The sequence below is a fragment of the Nyctibius grandis genome, chromosome 6 (assembly GCF_013368605.1).
Source record: "Nyctibius grandis isolate bNycGra1 chromosome 6, bNycGra1.pri, whole genome shotgun sequence".
NCBI lineage: Eukaryota > Metazoa > Chordata > Aves > Nyctibiiformes > Nyctibiidae > Nyctibius > Nyctibius grandis.
Window position 1 is genome coordinate 27,479,140 of NC_090663.1, and position 24,908 is coordinate 27,504,047.

General features: G+C 40.1%; 1 protein-coding gene and 1 long non-coding RNA gene across 14 annotated transcripts in view; one reads left to right on the forward strand and one right to left on the reverse strand.

Annotated features, from left to right (window-relative positions):
• N4BP2 (NEDD4 binding protein 2) overlaps positions 1-24,908 on the forward strand; it is a 61,430-nt gene that overhangs the window by 12,597 nt on the left and 23,925 nt on the right. For 5 of the 13 annotated variants that reach the window (XM_068403016.1, XM_068403028.1, XM_068403027.1 and 2 more), the window contains exons 1-8: positions 4,688-4,873; positions 11,654-11,768; positions 12,070-12,243; positions 13,680-13,803; positions 17,730-18,068; positions 19,955-21,182; positions 22,019-22,143; positions 23,337-23,425. In XM_068403016.1, the coding sequence (XP_068259117.1) occupies positions 17,852-18,068; positions 19,955-21,182; positions 22,019-22,143; positions 23,337-23,425 (1,659 nt within the window). In that variant the 5' untranslated portion in view covers positions 4,688-4,873; positions 11,654-11,768; positions 12,070-12,243; positions 13,680-13,803; positions 17,730-17,851. Of the gene's footprint in view, positions 1-4,687; positions 4,874-5,452; positions 5,763-9,126; positions 9,146-11,653; positions 11,769-12,069; positions 12,244-13,679; positions 13,804-14,294; positions 14,454-15,412; positions 15,545-17,729; positions 18,069-19,954; positions 21,183-22,018; positions 22,144-23,336; positions 23,426-24,908 lie in introns of those variants that run through there. The other 8 variants (XM_068403019.1, XM_068403018.1, XM_068403025.1 and 5 more) reach the window with 8 other exon arrangements.
• Positions 2,631-4,624, reverse strand: LOC137664933 (uncharacterized). The gene is made up of 2 exons (XR_011048414.1): positions 4,201-4,624; positions 2,631-4,029 (listed from the first exon to the last, which is right to left on the reverse strand). It is a non-coding gene; the product is annotated as an uncharacterized lncRNA (long non-coding RNA).

Below are 24,908 nucleotides of genomic sequence, written 5' to 3' on the forward strand. Positions count from 1 at the left end.
TATCATTGAAGTACAAGTACTTTAAATGGAGACTAGTAATACGCTGCTTTAGAATGCCTTTAAACAAGAATTTGAAAATTTACAACTATTAACTTTCAGCAGTAACCTTATAAACTCCTTTGATAGTTTACTGATGGGTAGGTGAAGCGAAGTACTGATTTGTTAAGTAACTTGTCAATTCATTAGTGGTAATGCTGAAATTAGTGTGACCTGTTCACCTAAAAATGTGATCCTATTGAAACCAGCAGAATTTTTGCTATTGTCTTCAGTGGGGCAAAAATTGCCCCGTGATCTAGATTTTGCTGCTTCTAAATACTATTTTTCCCTGTTTAAAATAATGCTGAAATAGACCACTTTATAAAGGGAATTAAGGCATTGTTTTAATATAGGTGTAGTAAAAATGTACTATTTGGAATGAAAAAAATGTGTATGTGAAATAACTAACATTACTGCAGTGATACCAACCTGACAGTTTCTACAGTTAACCACAGAATCGATAGCTACATGGAACAATAAGATCGATATATTTCAAGTATAGAAGCCAGATGTGGAGTTCCTTTATGGAGATAAAACACCACAATTCACTACGCATTTGACTTAAATCGGGAGAGGGGTGGAGGAGAAGAGACAGTATGTGACTTATTCTGCAAACATTTATTTCATAAAGCTTCTGTCCTCTCCCCTCCCTTTTTTTTTTTTACTCAAGGAATTAAATTTCTACTTCGGAAATCAAATTCTGGCTGAGGGAAGAGTTATCTTTTGTAGGAACACAAACTCCAAGATCATGGAAAAAGTAATATTAACTGGAGACACAGACATTCCAAGAAGCCAAGTTAAACATCTTAAATCAGCATTAAGGTAAATCCATTAGGAAAAAAAAGAAAAAAGGGAAAAGCTAACACTTTTTATTTCCCCCAATGATAAATGAAACCTAAAGCTGGCAACAGAATGTGGCAGGCTCCTTAGGAAGAGGAAGGGTTATAGCATGGAGGGACTGAATCAACTTAATGAAATGTTTTCTGCAGGAACTAGATGAGGGGTCTTTTCATCTCTCCTTACTGAAGGATGGAAAAACCCATGATAATTCAGGGCTTGATTGTATATATAATGCTCCAATGTAAATTCTGAATAATGATAAAAAATATACCTTAAGTTCCTGGAAAGATAACTTATATCAGATTTACTGCAGGCAGGCATGAATTTTAATGCATCCTATTTTCTCAGGCATTTTCCTATAGTATTTTTTTATATTCCACGTTACTGTAAGTAAAAATAAGTCTTTAAAACTGACAAAAAATTAAACATGTCTTTCTTGCCACACCAGAATGTTCTTCAAACCAAGAAGTTTAGCAGCAAATTGTTCTTGCAAATCAAAATCTAATATAATCTCTTTTAACTGTAGACCCTCAAAGACAATTTGAGCATAGCAGAAAGGAAATCACTATTTGCTGAGTAGGCTTATGCTGTATATAATTAGAAACATTAAAATGGACTGACATTTCCTTGGTTTTATGGCCCAGCTCTGGTAATAATACTATTTTAATGTGAGTTATAACATAAGCAAGAACATAGTGAAGTATTTTACTTTGAGAAGGCAGCATTGTAGAAACTGAAATGGAAAATCTGTTGTTAAAGCATTCAGTGATGACCAGATTAACACTTGAGCCAAACAGCACAGATTACATGCTGTATGTTCAAGCCACTCCAAGTAAAAACAAGCCAACTGTAGACATAAGGAGAGACAAAGGAATGGGAAAAAAAAAAAACAAAACAGACAATAGCAGATAATAGGTGATTATTGTGTTATGTTTGAAAAAGCTGTGTGAAAACTCAAAAAAAGACCACATACTGAAAGAACCTCTATTACAGTGATTATAATTATCTAGATACCAAAATCCCTCCTATTTGAAGTGTTAACTGTGGTAGTGAGAAATCTGCCAGTACCCAAATTAGTTTGGCATTTCCATGGTGTCAAATACTGTAATATGTACAACTGGCAAAGAACAACATAGTTTCATGCATCAAGTGCAAGCAGCAACACCCCACTAGCAGTGCAGTTTAATGGAGGCTATCAGACTCGAGTGTACTGAAAACCTCTCTCTTCCTCTTTTTTGTCAACCTTAAAAATATAAAGACACAGTCATTAGACTGGAATTCACATGACCTATTTTTCCAAACGTATGATTAACCACATTACCAGCATCACACCCTTAAAGAAAAAGGATTTTGTCTCGGATACTTGTCCAGACACTGAGCACGTGAAGTAAGGAAACAGTTTCTTGGTACATGCATGAAACCTTGACTTGACACCACATGCACACACACATTCTGATCAAGGTTTTTCCTCCAGATTTTGGGACACATACAATATCAGCGTACTGAATAATTATTTATTTCCTTTTGTGAGTCATGGGGCAAGAGACAGCGTTTTTGAAACTTAACAGCATGTCCTGTGGATGAGTATGTATATGCTTTACGTATGTATTTGAAATGTAAACATTTTTCCTTGTTTATTTAATATTACACACTATATAACTACAAGATAAGCACTGAAATAGCAAAGTGACAAGCAAATTAGCAATGCCAAAATCAATTTAATTCTTAAACCATTTAAATGCTTTGAATACTCATTTCAAAATTTTTAACATTACTTTATTGTAAAATATATACAATCCTAAATATAAATTAAGTTGCTTTTCGGTTACCAATAGGCAGTACTTGGGACTGTGATCTCCACAAGCTCTAGTGGAAATTACTCTGAGCACCTTTCTGCAGTTTTCACAAGACAACTATAGTGAGCTACCCATTAGTTCACCTTAAAACTAGCTACTATTTTGCACTTGCTTATTCTTTTTTTTGGCATTAAAACTGAAGTTACATCTCTAATGCAAACAGGTCGGCCTGGTGGCAGAGGGAAAGTCTCCAGGCCTCAGAAGGAAGCAGCAGTGGGAGTACCAGTGACTGAGACACAAAACTGGCTGCGACTTCTTGGTCTTTCTTGAGAAGCATGTAAGATTAGGTGCTAAATAACCAGCGCTTTAGTAGTCTGATAAAGGCCTCTTCTCGTTTACCTCTTTGAAAGAAAGTGAAGGACAAATGAGGCTCAGGGTACCACCTCGTCCTTGAATGGGATGAATCACGAGGGACCTTCGGGCTGGGAGACAACCTTACTGCCCTTAGGGGGAAATGCTTCTCCGCTTTCACAGGAGTGTCCTTGCTTCTGTTCCCTAGGAAGATCACAGTGGGACACCTCCAGCCAATGTCCTCCTGAGGCATTGTGCCCTGATGGGAGGCGGTTGAATACAGATGGTGGGGAGATTTCTCAAGACAATGCAGTGTGGGATGGCTCCCATCTCCTCCTGGGAATCAGATGAACAAGCAGGGAGAAGCGGAGACCCTGCCTATTATCTTGCTGGGGCAGGCAGGAACAGAGAGCTGACAAGGATGCCTATGGCTATGTACTGAAGTCCTGTTCTTAGAAACCAGTAATGGGTAAACTTCATCAGTAATTTTCCAATTACATGTTAATGCCCATTTGTTGACTGTGAAATTTCTCAGATCAACAAATTTCTATAAAATTACAGAAAAGTTTCCCAGTAGAACCTCCTCATCTTGAGTGTTGGGTTTTTTTTTTTTTTTGTTTATTTTAAGAGCTTTGCCTCTTGTGTTGATAAATGAAAAACTGTTGTTCAGGTGCCTAGTTCCCTTCATGGTGGCTTCACAGCAGTTCTAATGTAAGAGCTGCTTATCAGCATCTCAGTCCGTCAGAAGCAAGTCTCTCTTCCCTTTCATCTTTCCGTCATCTTCCATCAAATGTCTGTTGCTTGTTGCAGATATTGAAGCCCTCTCCTCATCAGTTGCTCCTCTATTCTGTTCCAGCTCATAACCTCCACTCCAATCACTGATGCCAGATTCCATCAGACTCTCCTCAGCTTCCTTAAAAACTCTTGATCTGCTGCTTCCATACCATTTCTCCTCCAGCATCAGCCCGCAGATCCGCATCATTCAGGACTGTAGGAGCTTTCTTTTCTGCAGCGTCATTAGAAATTGATTAGTAAAACAGGGCAGCGGCACCATAAGTTAAACATTCACTCTTTTTGTTACAAATTTGAAACCTGTCACTACATGGCTAATAGACGTAACTATACTCTACTATACTCTTCTCGACCTCTGTAATCTCCAGTTGTTTGCTGAACTCACCGACGTCCTGTAGCCAGCAATATGCCCTCTACAGGCAAGGTCCGTCTTTTCACGCTGGTTTTCCCATACCGGTAGAGCACATAGTTACCCTTTTCACAGGTGAACACGTGAAGCCGTATCGGCAGTTTTATCAGCAACCCCTGGAAAAGGCGTAGAAGGCGGCCTCCCGGGGAGGAGAGCTGCCCTCAGCCGGCCCGGCCCGGCCCTTAGCTGGCGGGAGGCGACACCCCGCCCTGCTCCCGGGTTTCTTCTCCCTTTCTTTCTGAAATGACCCCTTCGCAGGGGGGGCAGCTGCCGGCGAGCCCCCGGGGGACGCCAGAGGCAGACCCGCCAGCAGCCCGCCCCAGCCGCCCGGGACACCCGCCCACTGCAAGCCCGGCCTCCGCGGCAGCCCCTCACGACGCGACGGCGGGTGCGGCCGGGCGAGGCGCGCCGGGGCGGGAGCCGGCCGGGGCGGCGCTGCGGGCCCCGGGCGGGCAGGGGGAGGGGAGCGGCGCGGCGCGGCGCGGAGCCTCCTCCCGGCTGTGCTTCCCCGGCCGGACAGAGAGCGGCACTGTGTCCCCGCGGCGCACGCTCCGCCGGAGCTTTCACCTCTCCCCGGTCGCCGCCGCTGAGCAGCTCCCCAGTCCCTGCGTCCGCCGCCGGCGGAAGCGAGCCAGTCGAGCGGCGGGAGGTAAAGGCCGGCGGGGTCCTGTCGCGAAGCAGCGGGACTGGGGAGGAGCCTCGCCCTCCCCTTGCTCCCGATAGGGCGGGGAGCCGCGCTGCTTGCCGCGGCCTCCGCCATCTCGGGGGCGGGGAGGCGGCCAACCGCCGCGGCGGCTGCGGGCAGCTTCCCACCCGTCGGCGAGCGTGCGGGGTTCCCCTGGCCGCGTCCCGCATCGTGGCGGGACCGGTGGTGCTGAGGGGCCCGTCCCCAGGCGTCACGGGAGAGGAATTGCCTGCGGGTGGGAGGGGAGGCAGCGGGGCGGGTGCTGCGCGACAGGCCTGCCCGCCAGCCGGGGGTCGGCCGTTGGTCGCGGGCCTCCGCTAGCGGCTCCCCAGTGCGGGGAAGGGGCCTGGGGGAGAGGCGTCGCTCGCGGCGGGCGGGCCCCTCCGCCGTCGGGCTGAGGCCGCCGCTCGGGCCTGCGCTCTGCAGGGGCCTTCCTGTGGCTCTCGCGGCTGGAGCTGGCGCTGGGTCGCCGCTCCCCGCCGTCGCGGTGAACACTGCGGGCGTTCCTCAGCGTGAGGTGCCGGCTGCCTGCCCTGCACCACCCGCGGCTCTTCATAGCCTGTCACCGTGTAAGCGCGCTCGGCGGCGGCCGAGGTGCCCGGCCTTCCTCTCGGAGGCACGGACTGCTGCCCCCGCCAGCCCCGGGGAAGGCCGCGGCCCTGCCCTGCCGGCAGCTGTGGCCTGTGCGGCGGCACCGGTCGCTGGAGGAAGGGTCAGGGCTGGCAAGTCGGTGGAAAGGCTTCGCCCGTTTGTCCCGAGCAAGCGATGTGGAGTGCCCGTGAACTTTAAAAGGATCTCGCAAAGAGTAGAGCCCCACAAGATAAATCCACCCCGTGCAAAATGGAACCAAAAGGTTTTTAGTACTTTAAGGGGTTGTTGAGAACCACCGAATCGTGTTTTTTCTTGTGGTTATTTGTGTCCTTCGTGGCATAGTGTTCCCACGTGCTTTGGAAGCGGTCTGCAGTTTTGCTGATCGAGTGCCATAAGGTCACTGGGTCTTAGGAGGAGCCTGACTCCTTTCAAAGGAGAGGAGAAAAAAAAATACATATTTACTACTACTTTTCCTAACTATTGTTCTAAATGACTGAGAACAGTTTGACTCTTAAGAGACACTTAAAATGTTTTTATACAGTATCTTGACAAAGTTTAGTATGCATCTGAAGTCTTTCAGTAGGACCTTGCAGTGAAAAGATGAAAATAATTCATATAGAACTTAAGCAAAAAACCTCCAATATTTTGGATATTTCAGGTAAAGCTAGAAGAACAGAGAAAGATAATCAGGTTGCTCTTCATCCATTTCACCTTCACTGGAATAAAAGCTTTAGATAATATGTCTTGGGATGTGATTGGCAAGCTGAAGGTTGAGATATAAACCTGAAACAAATTATAGAAGGGCAGAAAAATTTAAGTATGGTATTTGTTTGTAAGCACGAGAGTTTTAGCCCTGATTCATCCAGGTGCAGTCTCCATGACGAGGGCAGGGCTTGCTTGTGTCATGTCTTTGCAGCCCTTTCAAGTTGCTATAGTTTGTGTTCCTATAGATTTATGTGAAGAGCTTGTGAACGAAATTTAACAGCATCAAAACACATCTTAATCCTTTAATTTCTTCTTTATAGGCTTTCTCATCTTGTGTTTTGGTTTTGTTTTGGTTTTAACTGTGGAATTGCCCTGTATTTTTTTGTGGCCTTGTTTATGCTTTTTTTTGTTTTTAAGAACTTTCCCTCTGTTGTATTAACATTAATGCATTTCAGCTGGGGAAGGCACTGGTGTAGAGGGAAGCCAGGTTCTTTGTGCTACCAATGTGGAAGTGCAATAGTACCTGACAAAAATGTTAGCCTAGGCATGGTGTTAGGAAACATCCATGGTATACTACAGCTGTTTCACTTCAGGATGTAGGTGGATTGCTACCTGTGACCTTGTCCATTTTACAAAAGATAATTATGTTGTCTTGAATTAGTGTATAAATATGTTGTAATGGGGATTTCGGGAGGTTGTAGTTCTGAGGTGTTGCACGAAATTGTCTTTCACTCCTACCTGTGTACTGATCTGTAGACTATGCTAATTGGCTGACATAATCAGTCTAATTATTATTTTAAATAGAGTACTTCTGCACGTGAATTTAGCTCTGGTAAAAGTTCCTGAATTATTAATTCTTGAGTTTTAGGAAGTTGCTTTCTTTGTTTTCCTTACAGAGGCTCTGCTACAATAAAAATGTCAGTAGGGCGTTAATTAGCTGTCAGTTACACTGCCTGTCAGAATTAAGTAAGGCCATACATGGCATTTTCTCCTGAATCCAGCTGTGGTTATGGAAGCGGTTAAATTTTCCAGCTGTTTCATCTTACGACTCCACTGGGGATTTTTGGTCTATTGGTGGGTTGCTTTATGTAACTGATCTGTGTTCCATCTTAAAAATTGCCTGTGTTAACTCAAACCACCATGTAAAACTATTTAAATGGACCTGGCTGATGTTTTTTACAGTCATATAAGGTGAACTCATGTGAACTACTTTCTGAAGGTAAATGACAGGTTTAAGTCTCTATCAAGTAGGTAATGACTGTCATTTGGAGGCGGTAAGCTTTTTGTTGATGTACTTAGGCCAGCATGAGGCCATCTATCTATGGTTTACATTAAGCTGAAAATAGTTTTTATCTTTCTAATAGCTGTGCAATGGCTGTGTGTGTGCGCTATGTTCAACTGGCCTAGTGGCTTCAGCAATGGAAGTGCATTTGAATGTATGAAGTAGATATAATTGCCCTGATAGGCCTGCGTCAGGTAGTTTCCAGCCTAGGACTTAACATGTGATTTTATTTATTTTCCCCCCAGAAAATATTTAGGATGTCTACATGAATAAGCTATTCTCATTCCTATGAAGCTATTCTCTTTCCTATCTTGCTTTCTTTATGTGATTTGGTTTCTTGCTTTCTTTTTTAAGTTGTATGATGCAACTTCAATCAGTGTGAGCTGGCTAAATGTATTATGTGTCACTGTAGTGTGTTCCTATTTGGGAAGTTCTGGAGTGCTTCTCACATTAGTGTTGTATGTGGACCACCAGCAAAGTTCACAATCTCTTTCCAACCTGACTCCTCAGCTTCCTGATGTGCCCGCTACTGTTCTGAGGTCACTGGTTAATAGACAACACCTTGGTGAAAAATCCAGCTTATGTTTCAGCGCGCCTTTGTGCTCTGATGCTCTGGCAGTCATGATCTTCTCATCAGTCTTCAGTTCTTGCAAGTGCTTTCTGCAAACCTGAACACATCTTCATTTTGTTTCTGTATTTGAGCCCATGCTGAAGTTCAAAAATTTCTTGTGCTTCGGCTTTGTTCCAGTGTGCAACAAACCTTCGCTTAGAGTCACAGAACTGAAAACTCTATGAGGCTGTTAGGAGGGCAGTGGCAGCTGGGGATGGCCAGAGTGCAGCACTGTATCCTTCACAGACTTGAAGGTCTTAAACAGACCTTCAGGTAGAAAGAGATTATACTGCAGAAAGTTGGCCAGACGGTGCTGCGTTTGAGTTGTTCTGTGTATCACACACAAGGGAAAGGTGTGGAGCGGAGAAGCCTTTGTATGTGGAAGCACCAGAACAAAGACCTGGCAGGAGTTGTCTTTTCTCTTTCCAAATCTATCTCTCTCTCTCTCTCCCCCCTTCTCTCTGTTTTATAATGTGGAGTAGGAATACAATCTTAAGCAGTCGTACTGATTGCAGGTGTGAAACTGGAGAAGCACCACCTTAACCACAAGTCTGGTCTCCTTTGTTGCAGCCTGTTACATTGCTCTGGGAGCCAGGCATAGGGCACAGCAAAGCAGCTGAGCTATGTGGAGTCTGCACTGGGGACAGCCCAGGTAGCCTGAGAGCTCAGCCTCCTGGAAGATCTCCCCTCCAAGCTGAGTTCAGCATGGGCATGGGTAACCCTTACTTCAGCATGCTGGAGCAGGGCTGTGAGCTGTATGGGAGGCTACCAAAGAATGTAGGAGGGAAGCTATAAAAGGATCTGATATCTCTAAGCTTTCCTAGGGCTGGAAGGACATTTTGCAGATACTGTTATTATTTTCTGTAAAAAAAAAAAAAAAAACAACCCAAAAAACAAGCAACAACCCTCTCCATCTAAACAAGGAAAACAAGTGCTTGTTGATTTTTCTAGCTGGTCAGGCTGCATATCTGCACGTTCCATAATCCCAAGGCCGCTTGTTTTTTTGCCGCGTCCCAAGCTTTGACTTTCAGCACACAACAAAAGGAAGGTGAGTACAAAAGTTGTTCTTACCAAGCAGACCTGGTGCTGGAGAATGTGCTTACTGGTGGCTCTCCTCCTCATACGTCACTGCTTTAGTCATGTGCACCCATGAGGAGATCTGCCTGTCTTTGAGAAAGCACCTTTCTGGGAGCTAGTCCTTGCTAGTGCAGAGGGCTTCTAGCAAGAGCAGCTTCCTGGCTTAAAAGGAAACCGCGTGATGTGGAGTTCGACAGCTTCTGTCACCTGTCAAACACCAGCCAACCGCCACTGCATGTTGACTTCTTGTGACATGGCATGTGGAGAAGAGCCTTTGAGTCCTTCCTAGTGAACAGAGCTCTGCTCTTCCTGAAAGTTGTATTTACTTCCCAAGCATCTACTTAGGATGAGTTTGTGCTGGTTTTGCACTCTTGAACTGTGTGTGTGCTTAATGGACAATGTTTTTGTTTTGTACTCTAAGCAAGATTTATTTTCTGCTGCTGCCTCAAAAGAATTTGTCTCTGGCCCAGGTCATACACAATGCTTAAAAATCACAAAAGTGGAAAAACCCCCTAGCAGAGCAGATTGCATAAAGCAAGGGTATTGAGATGCATGCGTCAGTGTCTTGTGCTTTCACAGAATTTGATGTGAAAAAGAGGACCTTAGTTAAAACTATTGAAATAGCCAAAGCCCTTGGAATAACCAGTGGGAATAACACTGAGTGGGAGAAGGAAAAGAGCAGAAAAGATCCTTAAAGTGTTTTTAAAAGTGCTTTGTCTCTAGCTGGGTATAGATTTTCGCATTAAATAACAAACATTTAGGTGGCCTGTTCTGTTGCTGACTGCTGGTAGAAATGGAAGAACACAAAAGGCTCCCAAACAGTCATTTTTGCTACTCTTACTGAGAAAAATCTGCTGGAAGGCATTTCCTTTTTTTCTTCCCTTTTTTACCTTATGTTTTTTAGAGAGGGGACTCGAATATTGTTCAAAAAGAAAAGCTTCTTGTTGTATAAATACAACTAGAGTACAATGATTAGGTCTCAGTTTGATTTCATTGACTGCTTTTTCCTCTTGTGCTTGTATTTAAATACTTGGTTTGCTGCATTTATGAGACTTCAAAGTGCAAGTGAACAAATGTGGAAATAACCTGTGTATTCTAATGCCTGTTAGTAGAGCCTAATTCAGAAAGCAGAAATCTGAGGAGTGGAAATAATGTAGCATTACAGTTATTGGGTACACTTCGGCCTTTTCGTTCTGTTCTAGGCTGAATTTATATTCAGAGATTAAATGTCCTGTAAATTGGTGAATGGCTTTTCAGCCTTTCCTGGTGTGGTTTTTGTGAAGTCACATGTTTGAGAGTGGGGTAAATAGCATTCTCTGCCTGCAACCTGTCCTTTACTTCATGAATTTGCATCCTCATCATCAAGTTCTTGCTCACGTGAAGTGATGTGTATGTTCTGGTAACAGTTCTTAATGCTTTGGAGTAGTGGAAAGTAGCGGAAAGAGGTTAGACAGCAGAAGGATTTCTCCATCTCTTTTGAAGACTATTATAAAGTAATTGAGCCCTGCCATGTTAGGAGTGCGACAGAATATTTGTTCCAAATTATTTACCTGAATTAGATGTGTATGCTTTTAGTTTGTTTGTTTGTTTTTTTTTTTAATTGATTTTAATTTGATTGAAAGCACAAGACTGTTGTCAGGAAACTGAACTCTAGGCTAATATGCACACTGGAATGAAGTCAGACTTTGAGTAGACCTAACATCTTTGGTGTGTCGCAGTGGATTGATACAAAAATCGGAGATCTCCAAACCCCCTTGCATTCTAACTTTCCTCACCGAAGTGGGAAGCTAGGTGCGGCTGGGTAAGGAGTCCGAAAGAAAACTCAATAACACCAGAGTGTGTTATTAAGCAGGCATTCTTTATTGCAGCGCTGGGCAGCACTGGGGATTATCCACCACGAGTGCTCCGCCGATTTTGCAGATTTTCAGAGATTATATACCATAAAGTTATACATAGTCATAAGATTCCCAAGAACTCATTTGCATAGTCACGAGATTTCCCGGAACTCATTAATATATGTAAATGTCCGTTCCGCATGCGCAGTCGTTTTCTCTGGTGGTTGTCAGGGGTCTTCAGTTGAAGGCTTGTAGTCTTCCTCACTGTGTTCGCTGACTGACCCCTGCTTCTGCGCAAACTCAGTCCATGGATCACGTAGGCCATGTAGGCCACGTCCTTCGATGCAGCTGTTGTAACTCCCTTATCTTTATGTTTCCGTGCCTCTGTTTTCCCAAGGCCAAGATGTCTGAAGTGAGATATGGCCATCCTCATTAAAAGGCTTCCCTTTGTTTATTTATATAACTAGGTTAGTCGAGTGTCTAAGGTATTTACAACATCCCTTGTTCTTGGGGCCCCCCAGCCGTTTCAGGATTAGGAGTTTGCAGCTGCTTTGGTGAACGCAAGTGCAGTTTTTTAGCATTGGTAGTGCATTGCCAATTACTGGTGTCTCTGTAAGTAACGTATTCTGATCTTGGTGTACCAGGTTTTCGTTGCCTGATTCTCCACACGATGGAATGAATCTTCTCTGGACCAGAATGGCTATGTAAACCTTTTCAAGATGGTTAAGAACTGTGGTGAAGAACCAAGTGGAATGACAAGTGAGGAAACTTACTTTTATTCCTAACTAATTCTACTGCCCTAATGTTATTTCTTTACCTGTTGTAAGTCAGCTTTTTTTTATATGAGAAATCAGTAGCTGAAATCAGGTAGGTATTCTTATCTGTAGGAGGACTTAGAGCTCAACTTGGCGTGTTGGGTACTTTGTCAGTAAAATGTTAGCTGTGCTTAATCTACTAAAAACAATTATATGTATTGTTCAGTGTTAAAACTTTGCTTAAAGGTATATGGTTGTGAGCAAAATATCAATTTTAATTTGTATTCTGATCATTCCTTTGTCAGGAGGGAGCATCCACTTCTGCTGATGCCTAATTTGTATGTTTGAAAGTATGGTTTCCTGACAGAAGAGTGCATTATATTTTTTTAACAGCAGATCTTTATTAAATGTGCCATTAGTGGTGGTTTTGGAAAGATGAGAAGGGACTCACTGCGGGGCAACTCAGTGAAGCTGAAAATGTAAGTTCTATGCCATTACTATTTTATTTGAATTACAAATATAGATTTTTTTTTTTTTTCAGTCTTCAGCACATCAGTATATATGTGTATGTGTGTATTTTAAAAACCAGAAGATTCAAATAAACATTACATGATAAATATTTTTTGTAGTTTGAAATTAAAAAGATGTTTAAAAACCCCAGAAAAACAAAACCAAAAGCAAACCAAACCAAAACAAAAAAAAACACCCCCCAAACCAGCCTCTTTTATATATACAGAGTTAACTTCCTTAAATTGATTAGCGGAATTTGAAAGTGTACGCAAATCAGGCAGCTTTGGTCATATTGGTTGAATGTTACATTGGGTCGAGGCTGGAGGCTTCCTTTGTCCTTAAAAAAGGAAAAGAAGTAATATTGATAACTTATTTGTCATTGAACTTGATCACAGTTAAACCAGAAATGTGCCGTGCTGATGAATGCATTTAGTAAACCTTGAGTAGTGGTTAGAATATTTTTCTGATCTGTTTGCTTAAAAAGTAAGTTCTCGTAACGACTTTGAAAAATTATGTTTACTGCTGATTGTTTCCCAGTGCAGTATTTCTGATTTAAACAGCTTTGTGAATACTTTGGTATCAACTATCCAACTCACTTAAAAAGTAGTATATTTCTTCCTTTATTATGTGTGTTCTATCTCTTCTTGAATACTACCTGTTTTTTTCTCTTCCTATAGTTAAGATTATATGTGTAATAGGACTTGCAGTCAGTCCACCCTACTCGAGAATTTTGACATACCTTGAAAATGCAAGCTGCCATGTGTGGTTTCTAAGAAGCCATCCCAGCGTAAAGGACATATGAGATGTGTCAGGCCTTCATCAGATCTTTATTCAGCAACTGCATGTATATTTTCATGTTACACTGAAAGTGAAATAATAATGCACATCTCAAGCTTGAGACTTATATTGTTTTTTCCAGAAACTTCAGAACAGTCAGATGGTGCCTAATACTGTTTTATGGTAGATTTTGTAAAAATATAGTTCTTCAACAATATATAGCAGTTCTTAGAAAGCAAGGGGGAATTTTTAGCTTTTGCTATGAAAAACAAAAGATGCTGAGCTTGACAAATTTAATGTAGTCTCAGTATAAACATGACATAAGCCTTTTGGCTTAATTTTAGGAAAAGCATTTGTAGCCTGACTTTTCAAATTGCGTCAAAGTTTTTAGGAGAATTCGTCACAGCAAGTTCGCTGATACAACAGTACTGGTTAGCAATGTGATGGCTTGTTTGTGACAAGTCTATGTTAGCAGTTATTTCATAACATAAATGAAATATTTTTAAAGATCTTTTAAAAATTACAGATTTGGTTTTGGAGGGTCGTGAGGATTTTTTTCCTATGTTGGAGCCTGGAGGGTTTGTTTGGTTTTTTTTTTATTTACATTTTTTTTTCTCCTTAATGTGAGGAGTCTGACCAGGATGACTCTCATACTCCTGCTATTTTGGATGAATTTCTTCTATGGACAATTGTATTAATGAAAATAAAATGGAACCTTTTGGAACATGTGTCTGCAAGGGAATTCCTTTGCAGTAAGTACAGTTATTTAAATTCACTCCATGCTTTATGGAAGAATTTTCTTATAGATTTTCTTAAGACTGTAATGCTTCATCAATTAGTTTATCAATTGAATTATGAGAGTGCAAAAAATGGAGAGGGAAGGGGGAAAAATCTTGCATATTTTTCCTCTTCTGTGTAACTGACAGACAGTTTGTATTTATTGGAAACATTGGTCATCTTTCTTTCTTTCCCCTAGGGAATTATAAACACATTCTTAGAACTAGTTTATGAAACGATTGGTTTTCCTTTCACTGGAAAGGAAAGTTGAATGTTGTTAGTAAGATGCTGGGACTGAGACTTGAGATCTTGGTCCATTCTCTTGCTGTGCCAGATCGGCCACTTCACTACACTTCATCATTCTGTCTGTCAAACAGAAAAGAAAAATGTGTTGAGTTAGGTTGATTACATTGGTGCTTGCCTGTAATGGATGCTGATCTCTGGCTATGTGTGTCTGTGCCTACAGAATGTCTGTGATGCATCCATCCAGCTCCTTAGGGGTAGCAGTACTGGAACAGGCAACACCTGAGGCTCATAATCTACCATCAGAAATAAACTCTGGCCAGCTAGAAAGATGATGAAATTAAAGTGCCCTGACCTGACAAATCTACTTTTTCTCTTCTAGGTTGGTAGGGTTTGAAAATTATCTTATTTTGTAGAGAATGCCAGTATCTTAATATCTCTTTTATTTGTAAGATTGCTTAATTTGGAAGGTAATTTTCATACGGGCAGATTTTTGTACATGTGCTTTTTTGTGATAGTTGAATTACATTGGGAGGAGATCCTTAATGTCAGATGTGTATTTCTGAAGAGCTATAAGTGAGGAGGTGCTCATGGATTTTGTTTTGCTTTGTTTTTAAAGGTGAAGTTGAGACTGCCACTGGAGTATTGTTTTTCATCTGTGCTGAAATGAAACAGCTGTTTGCTCTAATTGGATGTGTGTCGAATGGCAGTACTCAGAACTGACTAGCGAACCTCCAAGTATATTGCAGCCTCTGGCTAATTGTCTAGAATTCCCTTTCAGCGTGTTCAGCACAGCCCTACTGTTCTAAATCATTGTGTTACTACAACTCCATTTTCATCTTTGGGGGAAAAAAAACCCTCATCCACAGCAAACCACACACTGATTGATATTATGTTATCCAGAACCAATGAATATAACTGACCTGCAAGTCTGGCTATTGGGTTATTCAAAATTATTTCCTCTATCATAGTAAACTAATTTTCAAAAAGAGAAACTTGAATATCTGAAAAGGCAAGTCCCTAGATAAAATCCTCTGTAAAGCTCAGGGCATGCTCTTAAAAGCAAGTTAAAATTATTCCTTTCAGTTGAGCGTGTTAGTGTTACCTCTTGTGTAATACAGTACAGTGTGCTTTGTGTGTGCGCAGGCATCTATTTTTATATACTTTTATTGTGCTTGGTAATATCAACAGAAGATATTGCCCAGGAATCTGTCCAGTAATTTCATGGAAAATATTGTGGTAAACAAAGGAGGTTCTGTCAAAATATGTCTGCGATACCGGCCGTGGTAAATACCTTACTTAAATGAAATTCTGGCCAATGCTGATCTATCTTTTTGATAGGTTTGACAATTTCTGTCATTTTACTAAGACTTTAGACGGAGAGATGGGACAAAATGTGGATCTGTGCATTGCCTTAGCATACATGGATGTAGTGGGAGTCACCACGGCTTTGACCTGTGTGCAAGTTCTGAGGTGACTGATGTCTTTTTCCCTTCTGCCTTCTTTCCCCTTCTGTGATTAATTGCGATAAACAGTTTAGGCCTCAGTAATCCTGAAGAAACGCACTGTAAATTCGCTGATTGAGATTCATGCAGACTGAAGTGTGTGGCTTCGTTAGGTCATTAGAGTAAGGCATCCTAATATATAACAGGATACACAGCCTAATGCAGGAAATATGTTTGGAAGGGAGTATCCTATAGTGAAGTAAGGCAATCGATCATTAAAAGTCCTAGCTACAGAGCATGTTTTTCAGCAGCAGGTCCTTACAGGATTGATTGTTATAAGAGAGTTGGATTAAAACATTGACAACGGCTTGGAGTGTTCTGGTTAAAGTCTCTTGGTGCTTAGTAGCATCAAGGTGCTTGGATACCTTTCTCTCTTGCAGGATCTTTTTTTTTGTTACTGAACCTGTTTCAGTGAGGAACAATCCCATTTTTCAGCACTGACGGATTTTGTGAAGTTAGGTCTCAACCTGTTTTACTGCCTGGAAGATGAATCAATTAGAAATGCAAGTTTGAAAAACATGACTTGCTATAACTTTTTTTTTAATTGTTTTGCTTCAATACTTTTTTTTGTGACAGTAAAGAATGTGTAGGGATGGCTAATCAGAAATGAACCAAAAAAAGTGTAATGAAAAAAACAGCTGCAATTGCCCCAGCTCAGTCTGTCTAACTAGTATCTTCCACTGTATTTTCTCCTTTATTTTTGGAACTCCGCCTCTTCCTTTTCCTGTGTATTGTTTTCCTTGTCATACATTTCAGACTTCCTTGAACTCTTCATTCTTTCAGACATCCGTCTCATTTGTCTATCTAAGGTCCATATACATATGGTAGAAACTCCTGGGATTCTGGAGTTATCTGTTTTTCTTACATAATTTCTGTGACTTGGGAACGTAACAGTTTACCCTCTTCTAAATGATACTTCTCTTGGTTGCTGGAAGAGATTGCTAGAGAATAATGGTCAAATGCTGTCTGAATCTGGCACTGATCTGGCATTGTCATTTGTGTGCCAGTGATCCAGGGAGGGAAGGACCAAGTGAACTTGGAAATGCTGCCATTGATTTATCTGCACATGTTGAATTGATCATCACTGGCAAAATAAACTTTATATAGAAACAGGTATTTTATGGCCTACTCAGTAACTGTTATCACTAAATAGCGACTCTTCGCTGTAATTAACTTCAGATTCTCAGCCTTACCAGGGTTTGCTAGTCTTCTGAATAATTATTTGTAAAAATTAGAGATTAGTTTATTATGAGCATCACTAGAACACAGCAGAGCTGTGATGTTATTTGACATAAAGAAAAAAGTGAGATTGTACCATACTCTGTGCTTGTACTTCAATTAATAATTGCTTTCCTTTTCTATGCAATATTAATGCAGTAATTGCAGTTATTATAGATGCCATAATATTTTAACTAGACGTATTCAAAGGCTTTATGGCAGAAGTGACAGGGTGGACAGAAGCCCCTTCTTGCTTTATGGTTTATAAAGCTGTAAAAAGTTTTTAAGAATTAAAAAAAACCCACACTGGCTGAAATTGGAAGGCACTTCTGGATGTTATCTGGTTCAACCCACTTGCTCAAGCAGGGTCACCTGAAGCAGGTTGCTCAGGGCCATGTTCGTTCAGGTTTTGAGAATCTGCATGGTTGGAGACTCTACAACCTCTCTGGGCATGCCAGTGATTGAACAGTGAAGAACCCCAACTGTTTACTTTTAAAAATCGGGGCTGGGGGGGGAAGCCATGAAGAACTTCTGGAAGATTTGGAGATGTCTGTAATGTTGTGCTTTTGTAAGAGAAGCAAAATTTCTGAATTTTAACAGAATATAAGCATTCCATGATGTTAACTGGTCATCAGTAGGTGTTAGCAGAGGAATATTTGTGAACTGGCTGCCTTGCATTGCTTCCTTTACTTTTCTGGATTTTTCTTTTAAACTCCATTTTATTTGTTCTCTCTTCCAGACACAGATTCAATATCTAGTTAGTTGGAAAATAAGGCTGCTATTTAGCTGTTAGCCATTTGAAAAGAAGAAAGGCAGACTTCTAGAAAATGCTTTCCTGGATGCTTATGTATTTTTTTTATCTTTTAGCTATCTAAATAGGAGACATGGAAATGTGACTGTGTATTTTATTAAAATTCACCTGTTCTCTTTTCCAGGTCTGCTGTTTCTGTTATGCATATCCCAGTTTCGAGCGTTTTTTTGTGATTTCTGAGCTTGGTGCTGTCAACCTCACGTGAACAAACTAAAACGAAAAGCAAGCTGATTTTTAGAAAACAAAATGCCACGGAGAAGGAAAACTGGTGGGAGTCCTTCTCGGAAGAATGGCAATTCTGACAGAATTGCCATTGCTGTATCCCAAGGGGACCCAAGCCACTTAGTGTCACAAGCAGTGCATAGTGTCAATAAGGAAGAGCTCTTCAACAGCATGTCAGAAATGTTTTCCGACCTAGATCCTAGTGTGGTTTATATGGTTCTGACTGAATGTGATTTTAAAGGTAAATAATGTACAGTTGGCATGACAGTTTTGTTCCATACGCAGACAACTCTTAATGAGGGCGACTCCAGAAAAGTTGGTGTGGGTTTTGCAAGCATATTTGTGAGTTTAGCTTTTAATGAGTAGGTGGATCATAATATTTTGAAATTTTATAGCTCTTTCCATGTAAGATTCTCCAAATTTGACAACATTTCTGTGAAGCTGGTAATTTCTCTGAGGCTACACTGCGGTAGCAGTGTGCTCCATAAATGGCGATAACAGTTTAAGTGGCTTGTTCTGTGACACAGAGCAGGCAGTGGTAGAGTTAGGAGAATCTGTCTTTTCCAATTAGTTTCTGTGCCATATCTGGTAGATGCATAAACTGTTTCTGCAGGAAGGGTATTTTATGTTCTAGAACACAATTTTTTAAGACAATGTTACACAGTATGTGGTGCTGGCAGTGTTTGCTTTTCCTTAAATACTTGAATTGAGATTTTGTTTTACTTTGTTTTGTACTATCATCTTGTCATCTCCGCTGAGGATTAGTTTTTGCAGGATAAATTCTGTTGTTGAATTCGCTGCAGCCTCACTTGGACTGTGTTTCTCCCACTGTGTTCTGCCAAGCTACATACCCACCTCTCCTGGCAGACTGTTCTTATGTCTGTGCTCAGTCCTTCACATGCTTTTGTGGTTTTGAAATTATTCTATATATAAGTTCATTCATTTATAATAAAAGTAGTGGATGAGATGCTGAATAGCAACATCTGAGGAGTTATTTGGCAGGAGAATAAGTCATATATGGAGCATTTTAATAAATCTGTATTCATATGATCAAATGTGATTAGCTGAGATTTTTCTAAGACTATTTGGAAAGAATGTAGAGTTTGGCATTTTTTTATGTGTATGAAAGCTAGATAGCCATTGAAAGGAGTGCTTTTATTGCTGTTTTTACCTAACCTAAATTGTACGGAGTTTATAACTTAATAGCTCTCTCACGTTTGTTGCTCTGATTGTTATTCCTTTTAAAATTGAAATGGATGGAATTACTGATTCATGCTTTGAACTCTTAATAAGATTTAGCTTTATCAAAATAACAGATTTATCTAGAAACTCATTGGAGACTTCAGTAAACATGCTGAGTTCATTATTGTGTTTTAGTATTAACAACAGTTTAAAAATGGAAAGATTAGCGTCTTTTCATATGAGTAATAATAAGTTGCTCTCATATATTACAGAAGATGGAAGGACAAGGAGGATTTTATTTAACATGTATGCCGAAAGAGTTGCACTTCAATGGACTTAAGACTTTTTGCTACACTGTCTTTCAGGAAACAGAAGCTTAGCTTTAGGTCTCAGATGATACTTGTGCCAGATTTTCATTTTGTTCATGTTGATCATAGGCAACCTATACTCCTTTTAGTGGCTTTACAAATAATTAATGCAGGTACTGGTTTTCAGGCTGTATTAGGTATTGCATTTTTAATTGGGCCTAGCCATAATGAACATATTATGCACACTTTTATCTCTTTAGTCCTCAGTAGTGGTTTTGAGTTTATTTTACACTATTTTGCCTATATGTGATAGGTTAGAAATAAATATCCATTTAAATATCCAGTTCTCATTTTTTTTCCCAGTTAAACTTAAGAATTTTTAGACACTATTTCCTTAGTAATTTTCATGCTATTAGGTTATTATTTTGCAATATATTTGTATTGAGTTCTGCCTTTACCTCTAATGAGAAACAGATCAAGGGAGTTGCAGAAGGTGTGTTAAAAGATGAATTGGTAAACTGTCTTTTGATTGTGTCTTTAGTTGTGATAAATACTCCTTGAAGTAAAAAAATTGCATCCACATCAGCTTGTGTTTGTTCAGTTGACCATGCTTTGTTCTCTTTACGTTATTCAACAGTAGAAAATGCTATGGATTATCTGCTAGAGCTGTCCACCCATGCCAAAGGAGTAGCATCTTCAAAAACCTTGAGTTTTGATTCAGTAGCAACGTCATCAGCTCTTGTTAATCAGCAAAGATCTGTTACAAATGAAAGAATGGGGGAAAGTACTGCAGAACAAAGTAATTCTGAAGAAGAAAAAGAAAAGGTCCTATCACCTGATGTGCAGCTGACTGAAGAACTGGATTCCTTAATAGAAAATGCCTTTCAGAGATGCAGCTTGAGTGATGAATTGCCTAATTCTGCAAATGACCAAATAGTACATAAGCACTCTGTGGAACACAATGGCTTTAATGAATTTCCTGAGTGGGAAAAATCTGATTCAGGTTGCAATGTCCTACTTTTTCTACAGCAAACAGGGACAAATAATGAGGTTTTAGAAAAATGCTGCTGTTCTCAGCCACCAGTGAGTCAGCTGAGCGTCCAGACAAGCTCACCAGCTGCATCAGACACTTTTGCACAGATATTGGAAGATTCTGATTTGTCAGAAATACATGTTCAACATGATGTAGCTTCAGAAGTCTATAAACAATCGAATGGAGAAATATGTGGAAATTCTGAACAGACACAAGATACTGTTTTGGATCAAAAAAGTGTCACTGCTGCTTCTGATGAGTCCTCCCAAAGACCTCCGGAACTTGGAGTAGCTGTCACTGGAAATCTTAATTCAGGGTGCCTGGAACAGCATGAAGAGGTAGTAACTGCCTTTAACAGCCACCAGAACACTTCTCTTCCAGAGATGTATGTCTCTCTTGAAACATCCAGTTTCAAAACACCAAAATCTGCATATTTTCAGCAAACTCAACAGGGTTATAACGTAAACTTTTCTACACTGTCATGTCAACCTCAACAACACTGGAATCTTATGGCTCCCGTGTTTTATCCATCCAGTGGAAGTCACAGCTTTGTAACTCCTGTGGCTGTCAGTCCAGGGCAGTGGAGACCTGTTTCAGACTATAGGACTTTGGAAAAAGGACGTTTTTTTTCCTCTCCAGTGGTTTCAAATGCCTGGGATAGCAACCCTTCTCTGAAGGTATGGGGAAATCAAGATAGAAACTCAAAATTGAACCTGTCGCAAGCACAGCAGCCATCTGTTTGTCACATGATGAGAAAAAAGATGCACCTTATAGGTCAAGTACTTGTTCTTCTCAGAGGTGTGCCAGGATCAGGAAAATCATATTTGGCAAGGTAGAACATCTATATTGTGAGTTTCTAAAAGAAATTGCTTAATTGTGTACACAATTTAGTGCAGAGAGAGACAATTTTCTGACATTTGTAAATAGTTATGCTCTAATTGCCAGCTACATGGTACATGCAGCCTGAATGAGTAATAGTAATTGCAGAGAGCCGAGTTGCTTGCAGCTCTCTGACCTCTAGTGGAAATTGAAATAGGACGGGTTAGGTTTAGCTTCTGTCACTGGCTGAAGGAGTTTATGTCATCAGAGGATCATTGCAGTAATATTAGGTGTGCTGTGTTCTTACAGTCCCTGTTCATTTTCGGTGTTTCCTTCCAATAACATGGATGGAAATATGCCAGCTCTTTATAGGCAAAAATTCCCCTTCCACTGTTGGAATTCTTTTGTGTGAGTAGTACGTGTGGAGCTTCTTGGGTTGAATTCTTGATTTCATTTCTAACTCTTCAAAAAGCTTAGACTGAGCTTAGATTCCTTGGGCTGGCACCTGAAATATTTGGTGGAGTTAAGACTGTATGTGTATTTGTCAGTGTGAAAGTATTTCAGGAGATGTAGATGGAAAAACACTTCCCTTGTTGTTTTGAAATGAGACTTGTAGGGAACCTTTGTCAGCTCTTTCCTCTAGATATCCTCAGCCTTTGGAAATGGAGTGAAATTATTATGGATCATCCTTGCCTGGAGCGTGATTTTTTTCCCTTACCTAAATTTTCTGCTTCCGTTCCAAATAATCTTGGTTTTGTGCAAGATACTAAATACATATATGTGCGATAGCGGGTATCAGGGCTGGGGAGGAGAAGGGGGAAAAGCTGTTTACTTCTTGATCTTTCACAGGACTTTGCTTGAAGATAATCCAGGTGGAATCATTCTTAGTACTGATGATTACTTTTATAAACATGGACAATACCATTATGATCCTGATTGCTTAGGGGAAGCACACGACTGGAACAGGAAACGAGGTGAATAAATAATGGATTAGCTTGCTTGTTTACAGTTCAGTGCTTGTGTGCTGTTTAAAAAGCTGCCTGTCTTGTAATGCCTGTGTCACAGGACAAGCATTTATCTCATCATGGAAGTATTTTTTAATGTGTGTGTGGAGAAAGAATATGAGCACAAACTTAGAAGTCATCTGTCCATTGTGTGTTTTGCAATTAGAAATGCTAGTGTCCTTGTCAAAATACTGTTTTGTCCTCAGATTTCGTCATGGTATGTATTTTGGGTTGTGTCCCATTTCTGGAGTGGTAATCTGTACCATCTCCCAGAAATATTTCTTCTGAGATGAGCCTTTATATATGCATATGCAATACATAATGAGGATGTTGATACAAATAACACTTACACTGATCTTTTCCTGCTCTTGATTATTTTTTCTCTTGAGCACTAAATTGTTGGCAAAGTTAAAACAAAATTACAAGAGCAAGACGGAATAAATGAATTTTTTTTTTCCGTAATCAGTATATTTTTTGATCGTGGATCCCACTAAGCTCACCATAGAATAACTATTTTTAAGCTTTTATTTGCTAAATTTGGACCATGATCACTTTTCTACTGTCAAATTTCTAACCAGTGGAGAAATGGGTTGATAAGAAATGTGTGATTCAACGATAACTTTGATTGTTCAGATGCATTGTAACATAGCTACAGAAACATGGTGCTGCATCTCAAAGCTAGTGAATCTAAACATTTCATTACTGTGTATTTAAATTACAATAATTTTTTTGCTTTTTCATATTTTATACAGTTTACAGAGTGGACTTATCTTAAGACTGTTATAAACACAAGAGTTTTGTATGCAACAAAGAAGTCCACTTTAAGGTGATCATGTAGTATTTTTTAGTTTAATTTACTGATTGATTAGACATCTTGGTGCATTTTACATCTGCATTTTCATTCCTTATTTATCATACATACGTTAATTCAAAAGAATAATGTCATATCTCTGTAGCTTTACATGTGAGGGGGCATTTCTAAAATAAAGGAGGGCCTTGAAACAGATTAAGCTGTGGGAAGAGTTCTTTTCACAGTGGTTAATCATTATGGATCTACTTAAAAAAATATTACAAATTTAGAGAATTAGTATAAATGTTACGTTTCCACCCTATTATAATGAAATTAACTATATCACATTCTTTTGTACATGTGTGTCTTTCAGCCAAAGAAGCATTTGAAATGAGAATCTCTCCTATAATAATAGACAACACAAACATACAAGCATGGGAGATGAAGCCTTACGTTACTTTGGTTAGTATTACCATATGATCAATGTGAAAAGGGATTACGGACCAGCATGGCAACACCCCATGTTTTAAAATGAGATTGTCTTTCTCAGTCTAGCTGTTATTCCACAAGGAAGTCTGCAGTCAAAAAAAACAAAGTGTTACATGGAATCATATTACCCAGTGTCATATTCTGTGCACGTCTGAATATCGACCTGGCCTAGTTTCCAAGTGATGAAGCCAAGTGCTATGCACTTGGGAGAAAAAATAAATATTGTTGAGGAAACTGAGTTCTGTTCCTCTTTTATATAATCAGTAAAATTATAAGCTACTTTTAAAATATAATCAGCACTAATTAATAAGAGTGATGTTTGATGCTCCATGTAACTTGAAAGCTCAGTCTTAGTTTCATCCTAAATATGGCATAAGAGGCAGATACCAGCTGAGCAGTTGGAGGGCTAGAGTTATTAAATGTTGGTAGTGTGCTTGAAGTTATACAGATTTACTTAATTTACTTATTGAAGTGATGTAATCAAATTAGTGCACCTGCACTATTTTGTGTTAGTAGTGTAGTGCTTTTATTTAGTGACTACAAGTGACCAGCTTTTTTTTAGTACTAGGTAAATGCAATCTACATTTAACTTCCAAAGTTATGTTTAATGATTTAAATAACTTGGTGAACTCTGTTATAGGTTTCTCATACTCCAGTTTTCTGGAGCTTTTCATCTTTTCGCTTAATAATTTCTAAGTGGGCATCAGCACTTTTAGACTCTAGCTCTTGTTTTGCTGTTGATCGTTTGTCATTTTGGTAGTTTTAATAGTTTTTTTGTGCTTACAGAACTGCATTATTCTATAAAATTGCTTCTGATTGGAAGAAATACTATAAAGTACATCTGGGATTTCTCCTACAATGGTATAGAAACACAGCAGAGAGTGTAATACGTAGAACTGACAGCTTTTGAGCAGATATTCTACATATGCTGCATGTGGTAATCATAGAATCATAGAATGGTTTGGGTTGGAAGGGACCTTAAAGATCATCTAGTTCCAACCCCCCTGCCACAGGCAGGGACACCTTTCCTCTAGACCAGGTTGCTCAAAGCCCCATCCAACCTGGCCTTGAACACTGCCAGGGAGGGGGCAGCCACAGCTTCTCTGGGCAGCCTGTTCCAATGGAATTAATAGATTAGTGAACAGTGGGATTTAATACAGATAATATAATTCAATAAATTTATTAATAAAAGTTATCCTTGCATTTATTAACAATTGTCAGATTAACAGTTCTTTCATAAATTAAGTCCTTGATTTTGCTATATAACTGAAATGAAGATAACAACAAAAGTTCTTCAAGGAAGTGCAGGTTTTGGTAAGGTAATAAGATTTTTTTTTTTTCTGAAAACAGGAGCGGTGAGAAATGGCACAGTACTCACAGTGTTTCTCCTGATTATGTCAGGAGGAGACTAGACCATATAAGCATCATTTACGTGCAGCTCACTCAAGTTTTCCGT